This window comes from Nyctereutes procyonoides, unplaced genomic scaffold (genome assembly GCF_905146905.1).
Source record: "Nyctereutes procyonoides isolate TBG_1078 unplaced genomic scaffold, NYPRO_anot_genome, whole genome shotgun sequence".
Taxonomy (NCBI): Eukaryota; Metazoa; Chordata; class Mammalia; order Carnivora; family Canidae; genus Nyctereutes; species Nyctereutes procyonoides.
This window is the reverse complement of record NW_026575052.1, coordinates 51,580,823-51,606,042: the sequence shown is the minus strand read 5'-3', so window position 1 is coordinate 51,606,042 and position 25,220 is coordinate 51,580,823. Positions and strand designations below refer to the sequence as shown.

The following is a 25,220-nucleotide window of genomic DNA, read 5'->3' as shown; positions in this document are numbered from 1 at the left end:
TGGCACGTTTAGAAATGGCCCAGGCCACCACAGGGTACAAGGTTAGCCAATCCCAGGTCTGTTTATGGCTTGTTGACCTGTTTGTTTTTAATGAATCTAGGTAACTCCGTTTCCAAGTACTGGATTTATAAATGGGTTTACGTCTCCAACCTTCAAACCTGCAGCATCTCCTCTGACTTCGCTCAGACAGTACCCTCCAAGAAGCAGGCAAGTTCATGAGTGGTTGAAATGCTGTGTTCTCTGGGGTTTGCGGTAAGAGGTCACTGCCACGTCGTGCCCTTGAAGAGCAAAGCCAGAGAAACAGTGTCAAACCTGGTAGTCCTCACCACGTGTGTGAGTCACGTAAAGAAATCTGCTTCTGATGACCTATTGGCATATGTTTGACCGATGCAGATAAAAGTGCTCAAGGCACTTACATTCTGTGAGAATAAACCCTGAAGTGCCTACATGAAGGACAGGTTCTCCACAGCTTGTCTCTGCGTGTGCCTGCTTTTAACGTGGGCTTGGACTGCTGCTAAGCAGAACATTGGTACTTTATAGGTTTGCGCTGTCAGATATCGTATGCATGAACTGTCTTTTCAGTAACGTTTTATTTTATCTTTTTTATTTTTATTTTTTCAGTAACATTTTAAATATTTTTCTAAATATCACATATTCCCTGAGACATTCGTATATTAGCGATCTCGTCTTAGGATGCCACAATTGCATTATAAACTTGAGTGCATGCAAACCTTTTGTTTACAGGAATCCTAGTAAATCTCATCTACGCCATGCCATTCCCAGTGCAGAGAGAGGAGCTGGGCTGTTAGAAAGCCCTTCGATATTTAACTTCACCGCAGACCGGCTAATTAATGGTGTTCGGAGCCCACAAACCCGGCAGACAGGTCAGCCTAGAACACGGATACAGAACCCTCCAACCTACACCAAGAGGGAGCTTGGGTCTGGTCGAGTGGAGCAGAGCAGCGCGGAGTCGCCTCCTGGCTTGGGGAGAGGGAGGTGAGTCCTTCAGAGCCACTGTCCAATGGCTAGGACCTGCCTGTCTAAATAAGCTAGTAGTATTTTCAAATTCCACCAATTTAGGTATGTTTTTATAATTGTTATTCTCAACTACATCACAAAGGTTTTACGTAATGAGACTTTACGAGCTTCACCTTCTTTGTAGTACAGAGTTGTTGAGTGAGAACTGTGGGTGGAAAGAAGCATGTTAGATCACAGTTCTCTGCGGGGATTTGGAGCTCTGCAGCTACCAGCGACCCCACGCCCTCCCCAATGGCCCCCAGCTCCGCAGAGGCCCAGCTTCCCAGCCCAGCCTTGCTCCTTTCCAGCTGGCGGATGGTGCGGCCATGCACACTGGGCTTTCACTTCCATTTGTACTAGCTTGACTTACAAAGAAAGGCTGTGATAGTTAGTGGTACCTGTTGGCTGCATTTAGTGGAGACGTTGCTTATCTGTCCTTTGGCACGGACTAGCACCCAGGAGCCCTTGGCACCTGAGGTCGTGACCTGGAGGTGGGCCTCCCGCTTCTCCTCACCTCTGGAGGTGGCTTGCTTGCTCTGGCGCCTCCTGCCCCTTTTCCCCCATTAGAGAGTGAGGTCAGATGCGGTAGAGATGAGTCTCCGGTGTGCATCAGGCCCGTTTGTTCTCTAGTGGGCAGTTGTACATGGGCTTTCAGAAAGGAAATCCCCTCAAGTGGTCAACCTGCCTCAGCTTTTTTTCTCACCAACTTGGAAAGCATCAGATGTGGAGATGCCTTAGTGTTGCATGCAGTGCCAGCCTCAAGTCTGCATACGGGAGCTCTGGCAGCGCTGGCCCCTCTCTTCTTGACACCTTGTGCTCACTGCACTTTGGCAGTGCGAGGGGCCCAGAGGCACGGTGCACGCCGTCTGGCCTGGTCAGGGCCACGGGACGGCGTCAGAGTGGCTGATGGTAGCACTGCTGCACGTCACTAGAACGTTTGCTGTCATGGGTGCTGGAGAGCGAAGGTCAGTGAGGAGACGCAGAGGCAGTGGCCACAGGCAGTGGCCGCCACCCAGGAGCTGGGGCATAGTGGACGCCAGATGCTTGCACAGGGTCTGTGGACTTGAGGCCAGGCCCTAAAGATGACACCCGAGTGGTGTCTCAGGTGTGGATCCATGCTCCTTCCTTGGGGGATGGTGCAGAGAACACGCCCCATCTCTTCCCACCTCCTCCAGCACCACCTATAGGGAAAAGCTCCACAGGAAGTGTCCTGGCAGTGGAAAGATAGGGCCGCCCGGCATCAGAAAAACAGAAGCATCAGGTTGACCAGCGTGGCCACCTCTGGCCACACAGTCACATGTGATCCTCACTCGTAGTTTGGACTTCCAAAGGACGGCAGGAATGGGCTTGTGCTTTTGCCCCTCAAACAGGTACTCCTGCCTGGTTAGTCTGTCCCCTACAGATTGTGACCACCCTCTGTAGGGCATTAGGGGAGAGGCATTGAGCTGATGCAGCCCAGGGAATAGCTGCTCAGGAAGCCCTGGTTGATACTGACAGTGGCTCCTTCTCTTGTTGCTCAAGTTTCCTGTGCCTGCAGACAAGGGATCTTCATGGTGTGGGGGGGGAGCCCAAGTGACCGTGTCCCTAGCTAGTGACCCCCACAAGCAACCCTCTTTCTCTTGAGTTTTATTTTCCTTAAATTTTGTCGGTGATAAGGAGCAGAGTGAGGGGCCCTAGCACCGCCCTGGCCTTGCGTGGCAGTGGCCTGCAGGGTGGCCCCCAGCCAGGTGCAGAAGCAGGAGGACTCCATCTGAGTGGATGGCTGCCTCAGGTGTGTCACCTGGTGGGAATGGTCTGTCCTGGGGGACTGACACAGCCCAGCCACCAGACTCAGGGAGCAAACATCACGCTGGTGGAAAGATGGGCATGATGGTGAAGAGTCCCTGCCCCTCTGCTCCACGGTGTCTGCACTGCGCATGCTGCTCTGGCCCCTTCCCTTAGCTTCAGATGTGTCCGATGGTGCTGACGCTGTGATGGAGGCCCAGCTGCCACCTCCAGGATGGGCAAAGGCAGGGCCCAAACATCACCTGCAGCACTGGGAGAAGAGGCAGACGCACCTCTTCTCACCCAGCTGTTGGGGTCTCTTCTAAAGTGCTAGCCGCATCACTGATGTCCTCAGGCTGTCTCTTCCATAGGCGTCCCCCAGGGCCTCCCCGTCACCAGAAGTTGAGCACTGCTCTTCGCCGAGCTTTCAGCCAGCCAGATCCTTAGGTTCCCTGCTGGAGAAGCAGTGTAAATCCATACTTTGGGCCGTTTCTGCGTCCAGACAGGATGTTGCTTGAAGTGCTGCCATCTGGTTTTGGGAAGTGCTCCTGATGGTGGTGTGGTGCCCAGGCGGTCAGCACCCCCATAGCCACCTGTGCAGGTCAGGATCTTTCCCCCAGTCATTGGTTCTAAGGGACTCCCTGTGAGGCCGTAGGGGTGACCACGAGCTCCTCCTGCTGGTGTTGGTGCTTCTCCCTGGGGCTTAGTGCCCCATTTGCGAGGGGCAGCTCGAGTCCATGGTCACACATGTTCTCCACTGGGAGCCAGTTGAAAGCAGGAGCTATTTTTGGAATAGTTTCTACAGGAGAGGGTATGGCTTTGCTACAAAATCCTAGAAATTTGCCTAGTTGCTTCTCCTGAGGCCCCAGACTGTCCTTGCTTGGCAAAGTCGAGGGCTCTGAGCCTGTCCTAGGTAGTTAGGCACCTTGGGCAACACTGCTTGTAGGTTTCTGGCAAGTAAGGAGTAGTCAGGATTCTTTCTTTGAGCTCCCTTCTGACTTCCTCAGTACCAGTGTATTCAGTTGGAATAACAACGGGATAAGTAAATAAAAACAGAAATTTATGGACTATAATTAGCATGTGGGCTGTTAGGCCACATAAGACCGTCCAAGGCATGAAAGTGGCGTGTGGCCTCAGGGCCTGCCAGGACATGCCTGCTCTGTCGGTGTTTGTTGATTCCGTGCGGGGCACGATGCTGTCCCCCGGAAACCTGGAGCCCTGTGCACACAGCCAGTAGCTGGGTATCAGCAGTGCCTGGGGCTTGGACACCCTGGTGCCTGCCAGTGGTAGCGGAAGGGGGCTGATGTGGTCATGTCAGGGCTGACACGGAGGGAGAGAGAGCAGGCTGGGCTACTTCCGGGTCTTTCCACTTCAATGATTAACCAGATAGATCTTCATTAGCAGTGTTTAACAGTTCACCTGTGTAGTTCGTGGTCTGATTTTACATATCTTGTCATTGCAACTGAGTGGACATTCAAATATTTGTATCATAACAAATTGTAAATGAACACTAGGAAAATCTGTCAGTAAATGTTTTTCTTTTTTTTTTTTTTTTTTTTTTAATCTAGACATCACTTTTAGTCTTTTATTATAAAATTTTTGTTTTGCGTATACTTAAGGCTGGGATTTTTCAAACAGAAGTCATCTGTTGGGGGCACCTGGGAGACTCAGTGGGTGAAGCATCTGCCTTCAGCGCAGGTCATGATCTCAGGGTCCTGGGTTGGAGCCCCGCATCAGGCTCCCTGCTCTGCAGGGAGTCTGCTTCTCCCTCTGCCCCTCCCCCTCCTTGTGCTTTCTCTCTCTCTCTCTCCTCTCTCTCCCTCCCTCCCCCTCTCCCCTACCCCCTAGTCTCAAATAAATATTTTAAAGTTGTTACAGAGTAAGAAAGACTGAATATATAAGCACATGTACTCAATGAAAAGATTTCCAAGTGGGGAAAAAGTTCACAATCTTTTACTTTCCTATTCTCTAGGAAGAATTCCTTTGGTTACCGGAAGAAACGGGAGGAAAAGCTGACAGTGAGTATATCCAGCCCTTGTCACTATTGCAAGACCTTTAAACCTAGTTCATACTAGACAAACCTGAGATTTAACTACATGAATGGAGGTAAAGATGTGGGGAGCTTTTCAGCAGAGGTTTCATCTTCACGCTGATGCACAGCAGGTGGTAGTGGACATTGTGGCCTGAAGAGGAGAGGCTGGAGGCGGTTCTGCTGGATGCTAACTAGTGTCCAGAATGTCGCCACCGGGTGTCTGTGTGCTCCCACGCTGTGCACTCGGCATGGGCATGGCCGAGGACATAGTGTAGACACACGGGGGTCGATGCACACATTCCAATGAGTTCTGTGTGGGTAACTGTACAGTACAAGGTAAATTAAGTGAAATGAATAGTTCTGACAAGCAGAATGAACTTCTCTTGTGTAGGAGTTAGTTCATCGGGATTTTTCATTCAGAACATTGAACTTGTATCCCCTGAGTAGAAAACGCATCACTGCCTTCTGCTCTAACATAGGGCTGGACCCAGGGGAATGGAGTGGGCTTCTGTGAGTACACATACCAGAGGCGCGGCCACATTTGCTTGGCTTACATCAGTAGTTTGTCCTCCTATGGATGACGCTTCTACTGAGTTCTGGTGGGCGGGGGGAGCCAGCGCATTTCCACACAAAGTTCTCAGTCGTGTCTGTGGCCACGTGGGAGGAAACGTGGAGATGTGGATGGTTGGAGGACTGGAAAGACCTCGAGTGAATTCTTGGTCCAGTCCCTGAGCCAGTGAGGATGCGCTCTCTCATCACAAAAAGGTAGATTGTCTCTGTCTAGAACTTAGAAAGTACCAATTAGAAGTTAATAGATGCCCATAATTCTACCTCTTGGTCTGTTTAGTCAGGGTTTTGGCAAACCCTTTGGTAAGGTAGTTTATAGTGGTTGATCTCAGTTGGAAGTAATGAATTCCTGTGACATTTGGACTAGAAGACGAGCAGAGCAGGTCTGCAGTTATTAGTTCCCTTAAGTAAATTACTCTCCTTGGTTACTAAATTACTGTCAGAGGTGACATTTATCCCCATTGCCATCTCTGTTACATTTTGTGTCCCTGACTCATATGGTAATACCTGTGGCTACTTGGAAGGCCAGGCGCACAATGGAGGTGCATTTCTTAAAGAGGGTGCATCTGTGGTTGTGATGGCACATGCTGGTAACTTCAGGAACTTAAGAGACAAGTAACTTGGCCCAACCAGGCTGTAGGGCCGCATTCCTACCTCACCTCAAGTGCTGCAAATCTTAAGAAATGTTAAACACTGCCTTGGAAATCAGACCTCCTCTGTAGGCACTGCCAGTGCCATTGTGTAATTCCTGCATCTAGGCAGTTGTTGCCTGCCTCTCGAGTGCCCAGAAACTCAAGATTTAGTAAATTTTTGAAGTCTGAATGCCTGAAAATGTCTTCTGAAAAGCTGGGTTCACCTCAGAAAAAATGCAGATGTTTAAAATAAAACCCTTAAGAACTTGGAGACCACAGGTCTGTACATAACTTAGAGCCTCGCTGAGTTACCCAGAGCATGCAGGGGCTGAGTGGCTAGTAGGTGTGAGTTTGCTTCTGAGGGCACGTCACTCACCAAAACTGAGCTGAACCTCAGGCACCTGAACCATAATAAGGGTGAGAAACACACAGAGGTGCAGGAAAGAGGGATTTATGGGTGTGTGTTTACTTTCTTTCTGGTGCATTTTATTTTTTTAAAAAATTTTTGTTATAATTCCAGTTAATCAATGCAGTGTAATATTAGCGTACAGCGTAGTGATGCAACACTCCCATATATCACATCACGGTGCTCATCACAGCAAGTGCCTCCTTCATCCCCATCACTCGTAGAACAGCAGTCTGTTCTCTAGAGTGAAGAGTCTATTTTCTTGGTTTATCTCCCTCTTTCGCTCCCTTTCCTCTGTCTCTCTTCCCCTTTGCTTGTGTTATCCCAATTCTACATGAGTGGAATCGTATGATATTTGTCTTTATCTGACTGACTTCTTTCACTCAGCTTAATATTACTTTAGCTCCAACCGTGACGTTGCAAATGACAAGATTTCATTTTTCATGGCTGAGTAATATTCCATTGTGTGTACACACACACATATACAGGCCATCTTCTTTATCCATTCATCAGTTGATAGACCCTTGGGCTCCTTCCATATCTTGGCTGCTTAAATAATGCTGCTGTAAGCATTAGGGCACATTTATCCCTTTGAATTAATATTTTTGTATCCTTTTGGTAAAATGCTAGTAGTGCAATTGCTGGATCTTATTAGGGTAGTTCTATTTTTAACTTCTTGAGGACCCTCCGCACTGTTCTCCAGAGTGGCTGCAGCAGCTTGCATTCCCATCAACAGGGCAAGAGGGTTCCCCTTTCTCCACATCCTCCTCAGTATCTGTTGTTTCCTGAATTGTTCATGTTAGCCATTCTGACTGGTGTGAGGTCGTGTCTCATTGTGGTGTTGATTTGTATTTCCTTGTTGATGGTTGATATTGAGCATCTTTACAAGTGTCTGTTCGGGGGATCCCTGGGTGGCGCCAGCGGTTTGGCGCCTGCCTTTGGCCCAGGGCGCGATCCTGGAGACCCGGATCGAATCCCACATCGGGCTCCCGGTGCATGGAGCCTGCTTCTCCATCTGCCTGTGTCTCTGCCTCTCTCTCTTTCTCTCTCTGTGACTATCATAAATAAATAAAAATTAAAAAAAAAAAAAAACAAGTGTCTGTTCGCCCTGTGGATATCTTTGGAGAAATGTCTGTTCATGTTTTCTGCCCATTTTTTTTAAGATTTATTTATTTATTTATTTATTTATTTATTTATTTATTTATTTATTTATTTATTCATTCATTCATTCATTCATTCATTCATTCATTCATTCATGAGAGACACAGAGAGGCAGAGGGAGAGGCAGGCTCCATGCAGGGAGCCCGATGTGGGACTCGATCCTGGGTCCCCAGGATCACGCCCTGGGCTAAAGGCAGACGCCAAGCCACTGAGCCACCCAGGGATCCCTTCTGCCCATTTTTTAATAGGACTATTCCTTTTTTGGGGTGTTGAGTTTTAGAAGTTCTTTATATATTTTGGATACTAACCCTTTATTAGACATGTCATTTGCAAATATCTCCCATCCTGAAAGTTGACTTTTAGTTTTGTTGGCTGTTTTCTTTGCTATGCAGCAACGTTTTATCTTGATGAAATCCCAGTAGTTCATTTTTGCTTTTCTTTCCCTTGCCTCTGAATACATACCAAGAAAGAAGTTGCTACCGCCAGCGTCAGAGAAATTACTACCTGTGTTGCCTTCTAGGATTTTTATGGTTTCAGCTGTCACATTTAGGTCTCTGCTCCATTTTGAATTTATTTTTGTATGTGGTATAGGAAAGTGGTTTAGTTTCATTCTTCTGCGTGTGGGTGTCCAGTTTTCCCAACACCGTTTATTTTTTCCATTGGATAAATGTTTTTTTCCATTCCTGCTTTGTGAGAGATTAGCTGACTATATAGTTGGGGTCCATTTCTGCATTCTCTGTTCTGTTTCATTGATCTGTGCGTCTGTTTCTGTGCCAGCACCATACTGTCTTGATGATCACAGCCTTGTAACACAGTGTGAAGTCCAGAATTGTGATACTTCTAGCTTTGCTTTGCTTTTTCAAGATTGCTTTGTCTATACAGGGCCTTTTGTAGTTCCATACAAATTTTAGGATTGTGAAAAATGCTGTTGTTATTTTGACAACGATTGCGTTAAATGTATGGATTGCTTTGGGATATAGAGACATTTCAACCATATTCTTTCTTCCAGTCCATGAGCAGTGGAATGCCTTTCCATTTCTTTGTATCATTTTCAATGTCTTTTCACCTGTGTCTCATAGTTTTCAGAGTGTACAGGTCTTTTGCCTGTACACAAAACCTTGGTTAGGTTTATTCCTAGATATCTTAACTGGTTTTGGTGCAATTGTAAATTAGATCAATTCCTTAATTTCTCTTTGTGTTGCTTCATTATTGGTACAGAGATACGCAACAAGTTTCTGTACATTGATTTTGTATCCTGTGACTTTTACTGAATTTATGTATCAGTTCTAGTAGCGTTTTGGTGGAATCTTTTCCAGTTTTCTATATAGGCTATCACGTCATGTGCAGATAGTGAAAGTTTTGACTTCTTCCTTGCCGATTTGGATGACCTTTATTTCTTTTTGTTGTCTGATTGCTCTGGCTAGGATTTCCAGTGCTGTGTTAAAAACAGTGGTGAGAGCGGACATCCCTGTCCTGTTCCTGACTATACAGGAAAAGCTCTCAGTTTTTCCCCACTAAAGATAGTAGGTGTCGGTTTTTCATAGATGATCTTTATTACATGTGGAGATATGTTCCTTTTATACCTACTTTATTGAGGGTTTTTATCGTGAATGGATGTTGTACTTTGTCAAATGCATTGTCTGCATCTACTGAAATGATCATATGGTTCTTAACCTTTGTTTCTATTAATGTGGTGTGGATCATGTTGCTTGATTTGTGGATATTGAACTACCAGCAACCCAGCAGTAAATCCCATGATTGTGGTCAATGATTTTTTAAAATGTATTGTTGGATTCAATTTGCTAGTATTCTATTAAGAATTTTTGCATGCATGTTTATCATGGATATTGGCCTGAAGATCTCTCTATCTCTTTTTTTTTTTTTTTTTTTTTTTGTGAAGTCTTTATCTGATTTTGGAATTAGGATAATGCTGGTAGAATTTCCTTGGGAGGGATCCCTGGGTGGCGCAGCGGTTTGGCGCCTGCCTTTGGCCCAGGGCGCGATTCTGGAGACCCCGGATCAAATCCCACGTCGGGCTCCCGGTGCATGGAGCCTGCTTCTCCCTCTGCCTATGTCTCTGCCTCTTTCTCTCTCTGTGTGTGACTATCATAAAAAAATAAATAAAAATTAAAAAAAAAAAAGAATTTCCTTGGGAAGCCATTTGGCCCTGGACTTTAGTTTGTTGAGATTTTTTTTAAAAATTCACCTTCCTTGCAGGTTTTCAGTCTATTCAACTTTTCACTTTATTCGTGCTTCAGTTTTGGTAGATTATATGTCTCTAGGAATTTATTTCTTCCAGGTGTCCAATCTGTTGACATACAGTTTTTTATAATTTCTTGTTGTTTGTATTTCTGTGGTGTTGTAATTTCTCCTTTCTCATTTGTGATTTTATTTATATAGGGTCCTTTCTCTTTTCTTTTTAACAAGTCTACAAGTCTGGGTAGAGGGTTTATCAATTTTATTATTTTTTAAAGAACCAGCTCCTAGTTTCATGATCTCTTCTAATGAGTTTTTTGTTGTTGTTGTTTGTTTCTGTATCACTTATTTCTGCTCTTATTTTTATTTCCTTCATTCTACTAGATTTAGGCTTTGTTGTTCTTTTTCTAGCTCTTTTAGGTGAAGTTTAGGTTGTTTATTTGAGATTTCTCTTCTTGTATTGCTATATACTTTGCTCTTTAGAACAACTTTTGCTATATCCCAAAGGTTTTGGGCCATGGTGTTTTATTTTCATTTGTTTCCATGTATTTTTTTATTCTTTGATTTTTCTGGTTGACTCCTTCATTGCTTACTTAGCCTGTTTAACCTCCGTGTGTTTATAGTCTTTCCAAAAATCTTTTTTTTTTTTTTTTTTGCGGTTGATGACTTCAAGTTTCATAGCCTTGTGGTCTGAAAATATGCTTGGTATGATCGTAGTCTTTTTGTACTTGTTGAGGCCTGCTTTGTGACCTAATAATATGTGTGACCTATTCTCGAGACTGTCCCATGTGCACTTGAAAAGAATGTATATTCTGCAGTGTTAGGAAGAAATGTTCTGAATGTATCTGTGAAGTCTTATCTGGTCCATTGTGTCATTCAAAGCCATTGTTTCCTTGTTGATTTTCTGCTTAGATGATCTGTCCATTGCTGTGAGTGGAGTGTGAAAGTCCCCTACTGTTGCTGTGTTATCACTAAGGAATTTCTTTATGTTTTTATTAATTGATTTATATGTTTGGGTGTGCCCATGTTGGATGCATGAATATAATTTTTAGATCATCTTTACTTTATCTCTTTATGATACAGTGCCCTTCTTCACCTCTTATTACAGTCTTTGGTTTAAAATCTGGTTTATCTGGTGTAAGTATTGCTAATCTGGTTTTCTTTTGATATCCACTTGCTCTAGATACATGGTTCTCCACCCCCTCACTTTCAATCTGGAGCTGTCTTTGGGTCTAAAATGAGTCTCTTAAAGGCACTTAAAAAAATAAAAATAAAAAAAAAATAAAATGAGTCTCTTGTAGGCAGCACATAGATGGATCTTGCGGGTTTTTTGTTTGTTTTATAATCTATTCTGACATCCTGTGTCTCTTTATTGGAGCATTTAGTCCATTTACATCCAGGGTGATTATTGATAGATATATATTTAGTGCCATTTTATTGCTTGTTTTGTTGTTTCTGGAGATTTTCTCTGATCCTTTCCTGTCTTTGTTCAATTTTTGGTCTCTCTTTTCCCCTCAAAGAGCCTCCTTTAATATTTCTTTCAAGGCTAGTTTAGCCATCATAAACTTCTTTAGGTTTTGTTCATCTGGGAAACCCTGTCTCTCCTATTCTGAATGACACCCTTGCTGGATACTGTGTTCTTGGCTGCAGAGTTTTCCCATTCAGCACATTGAATATATCACTCCCTTCTGGCCTGCCAGGTTTCTGTAAGAGATCTCCAGCTAACCTTATGGGTCTTCTCTGTAAGTTAGTGACTTCTTTTGTCTTGGTGCTTGTAAGACTCTTTGTCACTGTATTTTGCAAATGTAATTACAGTATGTCTCATGTTGGCCTGCTTTTTTTGATTTTGATGGGAGTTCTCTATGCTCCTGGATCTGGATGTCATCTCCTTCCCCAGATTAGGGAAGTTTTCAACTGTTACTTCCTCAAATAAACTTTCCTCCCCCTTTTCTCTCTCCTGACTCCTGTGATACGAATGTGAGTTGCCTCAGTCTGTTCTCTTGTTCCATAATTATTCTTCTGTTTTGTTCAGCTTTGTTACTTTCCATTACTTCATTTTCTAGGTCACAGATTTGTTCCTCTGCTTCTTCCAGCCTGGTGTTCATTGCATCAAGCCCATTTCCAATCATGTTTATTGTGCTCATCATCCCTGATCAGTTGTTGATTATTGTTCTTTTATCTCTGCAGTAAGGGTCTCACTGTTCTTTTCTCAAGCCCAGTGAGTGTCCTTATGGTCGTTACTTTTAAATTCTCTTTCAAGCATATTACTTTTATCTGTTTTGCTCAGGTCTCTGGCTCTGGCCTTACCTTGTTATGTCATTTGGGATGAATTTCCCAGAGAGACCATGGGATTTTTGTCAGTGTGGGTCCCTTTTCACTCTTTGACCTGCTGTCTCTTGAGTTCTACAGATTTTCTCCAGATTCTGCCTCTATAGGGAATATCCTGTTGGTGTAAGTTGCTGCGCAGTGTTGGTCCCGTCCAGCTAAGCGAGCCCCACGAAAGCCTTGTTTCTGGTCAGAAGAGCCCACATTCAACAGACAGTGCCTGCATTCCACCTAAACTCCTTTTCCCCTTCTGTTCCTTATCTTCTTCAGCCAAGGAATTAGACACTCAAAATAGGACTCTAGCCTGTTGAAGCAAGTTGGTTTGATACTTTTTCAATAAAAAGACATCATTGCCTTTCTCTTGGGATCTTGGGTTTATAAATTACTCTTGGATATCATTATGAAGAAAAGAAACTCAAGGAATCTGATAAAAATCTGTTATGAAATACCATGGTTTTGCATAGTGATTTTAAAGTGTAAAGTGGGGATCCCTGGGTGGCTCAGCGGTTGAGTGCCTGCCTTCAGTCCAGCGCATGATCCTGGAGTCCGGGGATCGAATCCCACGTCGGGCTTCCTGCATGGAGCCTGCTTCTCCCTCTGCCTGCGTCTGCCTCTCTCTGTCTTTCTAATGAGTAAATAAATAAAATCTTTTAAAAAAATAATAAAGTGTAAAGTGTTTGAATAAATTAGGTTTCAGATAACGGAAGCCCCTTCCCCCTTGTTAAACCATTTTTTTAAAGATTTTATTTATTTATTTATTCATAGACACACAGAGAGAGAGGCAGAGGGAGAAACAGGCTCCATGCAGGGAGCCTGACATGGGACTCGATCCCGGGTCTCCAGGATCACACCCCAGGCTGCAGGCAGTGCCAAACCGCTGTGCCAGCAGGGCTGCCCTAAACCATTTTTTAATGGAAATCTTTGTAAAATTTCTTATGTAAGTTTCAGAGAGTTCAGAGTGGCTTTTTTTTTTTTCTTATAAGTTGGATGACAAGCACTTCTGTAGTAATATAAGCATTGTCTGGAGATGAGGACAATCAGGGTCTCAACTCAGGCTATCGTGATGTTCAGGTGGTGGGGCTGAGTCTGCCTCCCTCGCTTGTCATCCACCATCTCTGTGCTGTGTTCAGCTGCACACCTTTGTCCCCCAGTCTATGTCGGCGGACCGTGGTTGGAGAACTGGGCAGTCTTGGCATTGCAGAGGTAGCTCTGTGTAGCCGGCGGCAGCCTCACAGGGGTTCAGCTTTACAGCTGCCTAATCAATGACTTTTGCTTAAATGCCAGAGTGTTGTGGTGGTTGGGAGCCTTCTTGGTGGTTTCACTCAGATGTAGAAATCAGAAGCCTAGAGAACGGATTGTTTGCCTTATGCTGCTGCTGTGTCTTCGTATGTTATGGTCTGTGCTTCTGCAATGTGACACGGTTTTTCTCTTTCAGAGGAGTCAAACTCAGTCTCCAACGCCACCAAAGCCCCCGTCCCCGAGCTTCGAATTAGGACTGTCCAACTTCCCTCCATTGCCTGGGGCAGCAGGCCACCTGAAGACAGAGGACCTGTTTGAAAACAGGCTATCTAGCTTGTTAATAGGGTCCTCAAAAGAAAGGGTAAGATCCATACCACTGATGTTTGCTTAGTGTTGAGTTTGTGCTGGGCTCTCTGCCACACTCTTCACACAGGCAGTCTTTGTATGCGGGAGAGCTTTAGGAGGGTGAGCAGTCCAGAGGCCACGTGGATTAGGAGTGGGACGGTCACACACTCAGACTGCACTTTGTTGTTATTAAGGTCCTGCCTTTATTTTACAAGTCTGCAAAATAAAACAGAAATCTCCGTTACAACAGAAGTGATACAATTTTAAGTGCTCTGCTCCACAAGAAGCCTAGAAACCTCTTACTGTAATACTGCTTGGTGGCTTTGGTCAGCTCTGCGTCCATGCTAGTTGCTCTCACTCCTCTGACCCACCACAGCCCCAAGCATCAGGTGAGCTGCAGAAGCCGGAGAGTCCAATCATACCGTGCCCCTTCTGGGTTCTGCAATAGGGAACAAGGCACTGAGGTCTGTGCAGCTGCTGGGACTGATGGATGGTGCCCGGCTGAGCTCTCACCAGGCATGTCGAGTTGCCATGGCAACCTGCATCCTTGTGTGAGATCTCTGCCTGGCTCCACACCACAGTCGCTGCCCCCCGCCAGAAGGCCCCTGGACTGGGGCAGGCCCACCTTGCAGCCGCAGCCAGACCATATACACTTACAGAGCCCCTATGAAGGCCCTCTGTCAACAGGCCAGGGCTCGGGGGACATAGGAAGCCCCAAGATCAATCCTTGTCATGCTGCTGCATGGTTACCACTCCCACTGTTAACGGTTAAGGCAGAGTGGACTCCAAGAATCGGTGTTGCACTAACCATCACACACTACTTTGGGCATGTCATGGGCATTACTTTAAGTCTTAAACTTTCAGACAACAGTGTCTGGGTCATAAGTGCCTTCCCCAGGGATGTCCACGTCAGGGTGGTTGAAGGACCTTGAAGTCCAGGGTCCTGCCTGGCCTCTGGCTCACTCCCCTAGGTGGCGGGCACTGGAGGACAAGCTAGCCTCCATCCCACTTCAAAACCAGCAACTACAGTTTTTTACATTGTGAGTCTCCGTGTGTAGTTTTGTTTTGTGTGGTTTTTCAAGAATAGCTACTTTTAAAAAGTCTGAGCCAAATTCCACAGCCAGGGGAAAAAGTCTCTGTCACAGCTCTCAGTGGAGCCCTTGCAACAGCTTTTTCTGTTGCCTTGATGCTCGAGTGTGGGAGCTGGCGGAGAGGGCCTTCACAGCTTGTCCTTGGGGGCTGTGCGCTGGGTCCCAGCCTGGCCGCCGTCTGCACTCTGGGCACATCAAGACCATACCTGGAGTAAATGAACTTTTAAAGGAGGTGTTTCCCACTCCCACATTCCTACCAGCCTGGGCTCCTTTAGCTCAAACGTGAACCTGTGCAGGGTCTGGTTCTCTGGCAGGGCCGCAGCGCCATCCCGTCCATCCGCTTCCTCTAGATGCTTTCGGTTCTGCCAGTTCTGAACCTCTGATCTGCTCTGACAGTAGAATTGTAGGAATACGTTCTTTGTGCCCTCAATCTCCCGTCCAGTGGCATGTTGGTCACGCAGCATGAGGAAGACTGCCCTGCTAAACTGCCGCTGTGCGGGGGGCAGTGGCTGCAGGAAGAGCATCTGGTGATACGTCTTTGCCCTATGACCACCCACAAGTTTATATACGTGTTCCAAGCTTCGTTTTCCTCAGCTGTGAAATTGGGCATTCACACACCTGCCAGCCGCCACGAGGCACCCAGATTTATGTCTGGATTGAAGCATAGATCTGTTTGGTTTTAGGTACAAGAAGGATCCACAGAGAATTAGGTTGGAGACTCCACATTTAACATTTAACCTCCTTGAAGGTTCATTGTGTGCCAGGCTGTGCTAGGCCCTGGGGTGTCAGGAATAAGATGCCTTTGATACTTACTGTGCAGAGAAAACAAACTTGTGGACAGTTGTTGAAGGGAGGCTTGGGGTGGGACGGGGGGTGAGTCTCAGAAGCGATGAGGTGTTGGCAGGCATGGGCTCTGTGCCAGGTTGGCAGTGTTTTCCAGCTGCTCCCATAGGTGGAGGCGGAGCTGGGAGCCCTGGCATGGGGCCCCCAGGAGGGAGGAGGGAAGCCGCCTTGTCGTTCACATTGGGACCTGTTGGTGTGTGATGGAAATCTCATGGCTGCTTTTTGTCCAATTTAAACTGTCATTCCCCTGGTTTGCAGAGTCTGAACGCGGACGCAGGCACGAACACACTCCCCGCAGTGACCCCCAGAGAGCCTTTGGTGCCGGCCCCCTGTGCTGTGTCTGCAGCCTACGGGCGCTCCCCTTCCCCCGCCTGTCTGCCCGAGTAAGTACCTCCTGCTGCTGGGCCTCCGTGTGGTCACACCACCGTTGCTGGTCATGCACGGAGATTCATACCTGGGGTGGCATTTTTACAGGGATCCCAAGGTGGTGGAGAAGCAGAGAGAACCTTCGAGTGTGGACAGACTTCCTTCTGCCCTAACTACAACAGCGAGTAAATCGGTGCAGGTGAACGGCGCTGCCACGGTACGTGTCCTGGACACCTTTGCCACCCCTGGGTGAGGGGCTCGGTGTGGGGAGGGGCCACAGTTCCTTTGCTGGGGCAGCTTGCTGTCAGTGAAGTCTGGTCGATGGGATGTTTACGTGTGGAGGTGCTGTGCCTTTGGTGCCGAGCACCTGGAGCATTGGCTGCTGGCCTCCCATGAGTGTCTGGGTCAATTCTTGTGGCCGCCACCCCGGGCTCTTCTTATTGGACTGCTGGTTGAGCAAGATTGTCTTTTGAAGTCTCGAGACTGCAGCCCTGTGTTCCCTGTGGGTTCCGAGCACACGGGTCCTGCCCACCTCCTCCCCACAGGCGGCTCCGTCCTGGTCCCAACCCCCTCCTCCCCCTTGCTGGACCCGGCCTCATCGATTCTGATCCTCTTGTCCTCTGTTGGATCTGGGGTGAACTTCTGTCGTTAGATTCGGGAGTTAAACCCTGTCAGCAAGACTGCATCTTTAAAGGAAGCATTTTTCTAGGTCACAGTTACTGTTAGTAAGTGGCCTACAGAGGTGAAACAGTCTTCAGTTTCTCTTCTGTTGTTTGGCCTTCAAGCTTCCACTTACCTGAAAAATTAACTTTTAAAAAAAAGTTTTTAACTCTGCCTGTACCTGTCCTGAATCCACACCGCCAGCCTCTGCTGGTTTGAAATGGGCACAAACGTTCCTGGGAGCTCCTTGGTAAGAGGTGGGGGGCCTGTGCCATGGGAAGTGGGGGTGTTTGCAAGGACGTGTGGGCGGAGGAGGTAGATGCTGCTCCTGGCTCTCTCCAGGGGCACCTTTCCTCATACATTTTCGGCTTCCGTGTGGCTCAAGAGTGCACAGTCAGCACTGTATGTCTCAGGACCTTTTCTGGTTTATTTTTACAAGATCTTTCTAGAGTGTCATGGGGCGGGGGGGGGACACGTGCTGCAGGGGAAGCACAAGTTGCTGAAATTTATGAACTTTTACAAGTGATGACAGCACTCTTGAATGTGAAATTGAGCTACCACTGAAAACTTTGTTCACTTTTAGCTAAAGAGAACTTTATTTTCACATGTTTAGAGACGTCCCTTTGTGCACGTAATCCCAGCATTGTGTCTGTTTCCCAGGAATTGCGAAAACCCAGCTACGCGGAGATTTGTCAGAGGACGAGTAGAGAGCCTCCGTCTTCCCCATTGCAGCTCCCAAAAGAACAAAAGCCAAATGCTGTCGGTTGTGGGAAAGAAGAAAAGAAGCTCGCCGAGAGAGAGCCCCCTGCCCCCAAGTCCAACCCAGGACCACCCAAAGACCAGAGGAGGCCACCAGGCCGCCGGCCCTCGCCTCCGGCCACCGGAAAACGTCCGCACAGAGAACAGAGCACCCCTCCCAAGTCCCCTCAGTGAGCGCCGAGGGCTGGGAGGGCTGTGAGGAGCCGGGGTCGCCACATCTAAGCACTGTCCCACTCGGGGCCGAGAGTGAGCCGCTGGTTAGGGGCTTGCAGCGTAGACGAGGCCGGTGAGGTGCCTGCAAGTGGTTTTTCTTCCATGAGTCGGATTTTCCCCCCTCTTGAAAAAAAGTCTATTTTTCAGGATTTAATTAATATAAACCTTATTTTAGGTTGGTGCTTAACTGGAGGTGATGCATAAGTCTGATTTTTTTCAGGATAGAAAATGCATTTATCCTAACAAATTGATATTTTTATTAAGCCTCCACGTGGCTATGAATGCAAGCTATATATAGTGAGTTTTTCTAAATTAAGCGGAACTATGCTACTTCATTTTTAAAAATAACTGGTTAGCAAGTGCATTTCTCTGAGATGTCCAGACTGATGGGTGGGCTGAGGACACCTGGGATCGAGGCTGGAGGCGACACGGTCAGTGTGGCCTGAAGAAGGGGTGGGGTCAGGTCATGCCCTCGCTGGCATGGGAGTTGTGCTTCATGCAGAATCTTATTAGCAAGTGACGCTAGTGTTTTTGTTTTTGTTTTGTTTTTTTTTTTAAAAAAGTATAGCCCATTTTTGATCTACTGGGCAAGATGCACCCAAGAGAGCCCTGAAACCTTGAGTTTTAATGTGCTGCAAGCAAGTAACCAGCCTCTCACTCCCGTCTCAAGTGGCTGTTGTGTAAGATAGAGTCAAAGCACATTGTGAATAGAACTTAAATGAAAACATAAACCTGGTTGCCCACTGACGTGTCACCGCGAAAATGTACCTTGATGTTGTCTTGCTCCTGCGAGCTGGTGGGGAGGGCGTGGGGGCCAGCGTAGCTCCGCGTCTGCCCCGGTCAGCCAGCTCCCCGGGCGCCTTCCCTAGCTGCGCGTCGTCGGAAATGGTACCTCAGTCGTGAGAGCGCAGTGTCTGCGGTGCCCCTGGTGGCGAGGCCGACAGTTCCCTCCAGGACGAGGCTCTCGCTGGTTCCCTTCTGGAAGTGCTGCCCTCTGAAGAACACGCATGCACTAAAGCTAGCAGTTTATAATAAAGTTAAATATAAATTATTTTGTTTTAAAATGCCTAAATTTTTTCTTTAAGTATTCTGAGCAGCAGACATTAAACTATTTCCTGCTAAATGTAACCATACAGTTGATTCCACAAAATGTTATTTAATAAGACTGAGGGTTTTTTTTAAAAGTTATTTCCATCCAATATTTAAAGACTTGAATTTAATTTAAACTTGAAAATGACTTTGCCTTAACTTTTGTATAAGACAGCTTAGAGTTGGTGGAGACTGGCCCCCGGGTTGGCGCGAGTGGGTCACAGAGCTGCTCAGTGTCGTGGGGCTGCCGCCGCGGTGTCACCGAGTGAGCGTTCTGTAGCGCAGGACCTGGCAGTGGTGTCTGTAATATACCCTGAAGATCTTCAACAGTTGACCTTTTTCAGATTGTTGAGAAATCCTGTAAATGCAAATAGTCGATACTGTATTAAATATGTGCACTTGGGAGTGTGTGCTTTGCTTGTACAGTTGTAAATAATCAGAACATATTAAAAAGGTACCCTAAAGAGAAAAATCTGATAAAAATTATTGATATATTATAAATGTTGCTATTGAGCTGGATGTAGATAAACTAAATGTTGTGGTTTGAATATTATTTTAATTTGTTGAGGTGTTTTTCTTTTTCTCTGATGCTGGTGTGTTGGACTGGTTCTGCCTCTTTGCTGCTGCAGAAGGGAAATGGAAAGTCCTAGTAAAGCCTTCTGACGTTTTCATGCTCTTCTCACAAGTCTGTAAATATGTACTAATCATAGCTAATGTGAAAGCATAATGTAGGAAGCAGAAACTGGCAGGAGCTTCAGGAGAAAGTGAAAGATAATCTACTTAAAATCATAAATAGCTACCCAAGGTTCGCCCTGCCAGAGGAAAACCCGCCCCGGTGTGCTTGACCATCTCTGTCAGAGAAGCTGCCAGTACTCGAATATCTAGAACTACACAGTGCTAGTGTTTTACAGATGCCTGTAAAAGGAGCGTGGGGATGTATTTTTTTGTAGTTGAGGGATTGGTGTCTTATTAAAATCAGGAATAATTGACCTCTTACCCCCGGCTCATGAGTACTGACTGCGGGAAGATCTGCACAGGCGGGCCCCAGGCGTCCTTACTGTGGACGCCCTGGGGACGCCCTATGTAGCCAGGACCCCGGTGTTCAGGCACGACAGATCCTTCACCCTGGCAGCGGGGTGTGTGCTCGAGCTCACTGCAGGCAGGCCGAGGGGGTCCCCCGTGACCGTACCAGGGCAAGCCCGTGCACGCCGCCTCTGCTGGGATTTTTATGCCACCCTTTTTAATTAAGCAAAGATGATATGTCAAATAGCTATATAATGTCCAAAAAACCACCTTTCTGAGATCACGGTGAGATTTTCCCACTCACAGAAGAGAATGGGAGCAGCATGGAGGAGGCTGGGATGCAGCACGTAGACGGTGGCTCTGGCACAAGCAGCCCGCAGCTCGAGGCTCTTGTCCGTTCTTAGAAACATTAACTCTCTCCTTTCCCAGCAGCGTCTCAGGGTGTAGAATCAGAGATGCAGCCATCACAAATGACATTTTAACCTGTAAAGTTGTGTGAGGATGCTTATAATTTGGAAATAGAGGGATGAGAATCTGGCCCCATTTCACCAGACATGAATTTCGAGTAGAGTAGTTGGCTTTTCAGAGTTGGTGTCCTGATGTTGCCGGCCCGGCCCGCCTGTCCCCGCATCACTGATTGTCACTAGCGGGCGGCAGAAGACGTTTCGCGTTGCCTGTGTCAGCCAGGGTCACGCAGTTCACGTTGGAAAGCCGGTTCAGTAGGTCCCGAGGGCGGCCGGTGAGCTGCGGCGGGGGGCTCATGCGCTTCGCGGCCTGGCACCCGGAGCACCGCAGACAATCCGAGTCAGAAGCAGAGCCAGCAGCCGCCGGTCCGCGGAGCAGGACAGAATATGGAAGCTTTCTCGAGGGCCTTTGTTTTTGTTCTACTTCTTTTCATTGAGACTGGAATCAAGCTTACGTGTAAACTATTGATAATTTAAGTTTCCTTTTGTGTCATTCAGTGTAAAACTGTCTAATTTGAAAAAATGTAGGTTATGAAAAATAAAGATTTAGGCACTGTTCAATTTTTCTTTTGACTTTTTTAATTAAACATTTCTTCAAGAATACATCTTAAAAAAAAAAAACGATTCTTGTCTTTTCCCATCAGTGTACATGAGAATGGAGCGTGGTTTACCTCCGGCTGGTGTTTGGATTTTCGAGGCTTGTGGCACACTCTGAGCGCCTGCAGCATGGGGGTCCCCGCTCGGCATTGCGGTCTCAGGCACTCGGGGGAGCACTCAGTCACTGACTCCAAGATTTACCACAGAGACCAGCCTCTCCCTACATCGGGATCTTCTCGTGTCTTGCGAGATGTTCCCGTAGTCACTAGGTGACAGGTCCTTGTGGTTTTCAGATGAGACGCGAGCCTCAGAACCCAAGTGTTGAGCCCCCCGTAGACGCTGGTGCTGCCGGCGGGTGAACACATCGGGGCTCTCCGTGGGGCACGTGGCTGCCTAGATGTGACTGCCTGGTCTCCCTTGTCTGCGGACTGCCTGTTCATTTCCCTTTCCCATTTTCTCTACGGGGTTACCTTTTTTCTTGCCGACGTGGTGTTCTCTATCTGTTCCAGCCACTAACGCTTTACCTGTGATGTATGTTACCGACACTCCCCCCCCCCACCTCTACCAGCTGTCTTAACTTTTCTAGAGTGTGTTTTATCTTACAATTTTTGATGATCATGTAGTAAAATTTATCAATCTTCTCCTTTGTGGTCCTAGCGTCTTGGTCTTGTTTATGAAGTGTTTCCCTATTCTGTAGGCGTTACAGACGATCTGTGTGCGTGTGTGCGCGTGTGCGTGCGTGTGCGTGTTCAGTCCTCTGGAATCGCTGGCCCGTATGTGCACCCGTGCTCTGGGTCACAGCCTAACTCTACTTTGGCCACACAGAGGGGATCTGTACTGTCACTTACTAGATTTCTTCATCGTGTGTGCTGCCACCCTTGCTACCTGCAGAGTCCCCACAGATGCACGCGTGTTGTCCTGGCGCCCCGTTCATTAGGGTCCCTGATTCTCTTTGCCAACACCACAGGTGTTCCCTCAACTGTCATCGTGCGTTGCTAGGAATTTCTTTCGTGGAACTGGTCACAGTTGTGGTTCTGTGCTCCACAGGGCGGGGAGTAAGCTCATCCCGATCACCCGTGTATCCCCTCTTCTTAGTACACTAACCGTAGCGTAGCAGACGCTCAATAAATATTTATGGAATTGAGAGGAGATGGAGTGTGTATTCTCTTCACAGCGCTGGCCTAGAAAGCTTGGAAGAACGAGGGTGGTGCTTTGCTGTTTCCATGGAACCATCCAAAACCCAGTGCCTGACGTGGCCATCCCTTGCCAGGGCTGGCCGGCGTAGGTTCAGTTTGGTGGCTCTGCTGACCTCAGCACCACTTGCTCCCAGATGTGTGTGTTCGGGGTGGGGGACCCAGCCCTCGCCACTGTGTCTGCTCCCCTGGGCCAACAGGCCAGCCAGGGCCTGTTCAATGGCCATGGGAAGGCACAAGAGCTGACCCTGGCGTTGCAGCCTCCCTTCCCCCAGGAGACTGAAGTCCACGCCTTTCACGAACGTTAACAATCCTGTGTTTCTCCGAATCCTGGAACAAAAGCAATGGTTGGGACGCCCCACCGGCGGGCAGCCTCCTGTTGCAGGGTGTGATGCGTGGTGGATGCGGCGTCCGGGATCCGCTCTGGCCCACTTGCTGTTCCCGGCCTACCACCCGGGGACGGGCAGGAGGTAGGGGGCCGTCAGAACAATGGGGCACTGCCACAAGGACCTGCCCACCCCGGTCTGCGTGGTTGAGGAACCAGAGACGCCTGGAGCGCTGCCAGCACCCCGGGTGCCCCGCAGGGCCAGGAGCCTGCCTGGGCCGGGTGGCCCTGCCCTGAGCCGAAGCGGACAAGGGGGTGACAGGCAGGGGTGGCATCACCAGAGGAGGCGGCCGGAGAGCCGACGGGAGGTGGACAGGCTCCCCCGGCAGGGGCTGGCCACGGTGCAGTGGGGACCCCAGGCCAGGCCCCCCCTAGACCCAGGGTTTGGGCCACGGCGGCCCCTGCCACCCCAGGACAGTCAGGTGAGCGGCCGCCCTCCTCCGCGTGCCCCTCCCACACCTCCCTGCGGGAGCCCTGGGGCTGTGAGCACGCGGGGGGGCTTCCCGGGGATGGGGGGCGCGGGGGGAGCGGGGGCGCCACCGCCCATGCAGCCACCTCGGCCTGGAAGAGGCCCCGCTGCTGCCGGCCGGGATGGGGCCGCCCTGGGGCTCGGCATCCGCGTCGGGGCGCCCAGTCCGTCCTGCTGTCTGACCGGCCGCGAGCTTGGGGCGCCCGGGTGCTGACCCGCGGGCCAGGAAGCAGGCAGGAGGGGTGCCCGCGGCCGCCAGGCGTCCAGGTGCTTGTAGGTCACGGGCCATCAAGTCACGGTGCAGAAGCCGGCTGCCCACTCGGGGTGGGGGCGCCGCAGGTCACGGGTCCTGCAGGTGGCCCGCTGCCTGCTTTGGGTTTCCTCTGCCCCTCGTTCCCTCGTGTCCTAGGGACCGAAGATGATGGATCTGTGATCGGCGATTTGCGTTGCGTCCTGGGAATTTCCCGCTCAGCTGAATCCCACTTCTTTGTATTTATTATTATTATTATTAATCATCATTTTTGAGCTTTCTCCTTTGACCCCCGGGTTATGTGGAAGGCTGTGGTTCTGCTTCCAGGTGACGGGAGACCTTTGTGTTGTCCCCAGGTTACTGGCTTCCAGCTGGGTTCCCCTGGGGTCTGAGGATCGCCGGCGGTAGCCGTCCTCACATGCGGGATGCGGGGGGCCCTCGGGTCGTGACGGCGCAGGAGGCGGAGGCCAAGCCCCGTGCTCCCGTGGCCTCCAGGGCCCCCGGCCCCAGCAGCGTTGGGTGGGATGTGGGAGCCGGCGGCCGACAGGTCTAGGGCCGCCCGTCCTGCTCGTCCCGTCCGTCCTGGTCCCCTTGCCCAGCCCCCCGTTGGACGGCCCGTGGTGGGGGCGCCCTCTTCGACCTGCCGGCCCCGGCGTTGCCCCGGTGAGCCCCGCGCTGTGCGCCGTGTGTTGCCCTCAGGCTCCTGGCCCGTCCTGGCCCCCGGCGGGGGGTCCTCAGGCCCCGGGTCCCAGCTTGTAAAGGGCCAGGCCGGCCGCCAGGTGTGCCGAGCAGGGCGCCCGGTGCCCGGGCTGCTGGGATTGTCCCGGGGCTGTGAGGGGTGCCAGCGGCTGAGGAGCCCGGGGTGGGGGGGCTGGGGGGGCGGTCAGCCACAGGCCTGGAGCCCTGGCCTCGTCGGGCGCCCTGGGCCAGGCTGCAGGGCGGCAGGGGTGGAGGCGGTGGGGCCTGAGGCGTGGGGGCGGTGTGGACAGGGCCCCCCCAGCTGTCCTGGGGGTCACGCAGCCAGCGGGCGGGGGACGCAGGCTCTGGTCAGCCCTGGGGCTTCACCTGCCCCCGCGGCCCTGGCACTCCGGGAGCGCTGCCCTCCCGCCCTTGGCTTTGTCCCCCGTGTCCCTGCGGGGCCTCGGAACCGGAGGCACTCGGTTCCCACGCGGACAGGGGAGCCGCACCGCCGCCCCCACCACACTCCGGGGCCCCCACTGTCAGTGGGGAGCAGTCCCGGGCTCCCCTGCTTTCCATCGGGGTTCGCAGAAGGGCCGCGTCCAAGGCCAGCAGACGCGCCAGCGGCCACCGCGGGAGTAGCCTGGGCTGTCCGAGCGCCGGGAGGAGGGGCACCCGGGGTTCCAGCCGTCCACGGTCGCCCAACATGAGCCTCCCCCAGCGAATCCGACGCCGTCGTCCAGGGGTCCCCCCAAAATGCACCTGCGAACGTCCTGCCGGCAGAGAAAGCAACAGGCACAAGTCCCTGGGAACCCCTGCCGTTCAGGCCGCCATCGGGGTCGCCACCCGTCGGGGTCAGCCGTCCTCCCCGCGAGGCCCGAGGCTTCCTCCCAGCACCCTGGGGCCGCACGTCGGGGTTCGGGTGCGTCTGACCTCCCAGCCCGGGCCCCACGTCTCACCTTGCTCGCTCTGTGAGGTTTTCCACAAAGAGCCCGCAGAGGCTGTGTGGACGCCCGATAGTGTTCTTGTGGCCGATGCCGCCCGCGCTGCCGGAGGGTCGCCATCCCCGCGGCCTTTGCGTCTGGGCCATGCCCTGGGACAGCCCAGGCCCACGGTCAGCAGGGCGGCAGCACCGTGCATGGCTGGAACTGCCTCCCAGGCCCCTCGGGCTCGCGGGTCCCCTGGGCCGCGCCAACGCCTCACTGGCCGACCCGCACATGCCTGGCGTCGAGGGCCGAGGGGGGCGCACCTCTGGGGTGCGGGTTCCTCAGGCTCAGAGCTCCGCACACCGGACGCTGCAGTGGGTGCCGTGTCCCTGCCGCCTAAGGGCCTTACTCTGAGCTCCACGGACCTGGCCCCACGTGACAGGCCGGGCAAGCTCAGGGGCCACCGGCCATCATGCCCTGGGGCCGACGTGGCCCCTTCATCCAAGGCCAGTAGGGGGGATGGGCCCCGC

The 25,220-nt window shown here is 50.0% G+C and overlaps 1 protein-coding gene across 2 annotated transcripts in view; it reads left to right on the top strand.

Annotated features, from left to right (window-relative positions):
- Positions 1-20,758, top strand: part of LARP4B (La ribonucleoprotein 4B) — a 94,749-nt gene extending 73,991 nt beyond the window's left edge. For both annotated transcript variants that reach the window (XM_055331868.1, XM_055331869.1), the window contains exons 12-18: positions 101-207; positions 745-996; positions 4,754-4,799; positions 13,536-13,700; positions 15,877-16,001; positions 16,093-16,201; positions 17,305-20,758. In XM_055331868.1, coding sequence (XP_055187843.1) covers positions 101-207; positions 745-996; positions 4,754-4,799; positions 13,536-13,700; positions 15,877-16,001; positions 16,093-16,201; positions 17,305-17,577 — 1,077 coding nt within the window. In that variant the 3' untranslated portion in view covers positions 17,578-20,758. The remainder of the gene's footprint in view (positions 1-100; positions 208-744; positions 997-4,753; positions 4,800-13,535; positions 13,701-15,876; positions 16,002-16,092; positions 16,202-17,304) is intronic.
- Positions 20,759-25,220: the final 4,462 nt, after the last annotated feature.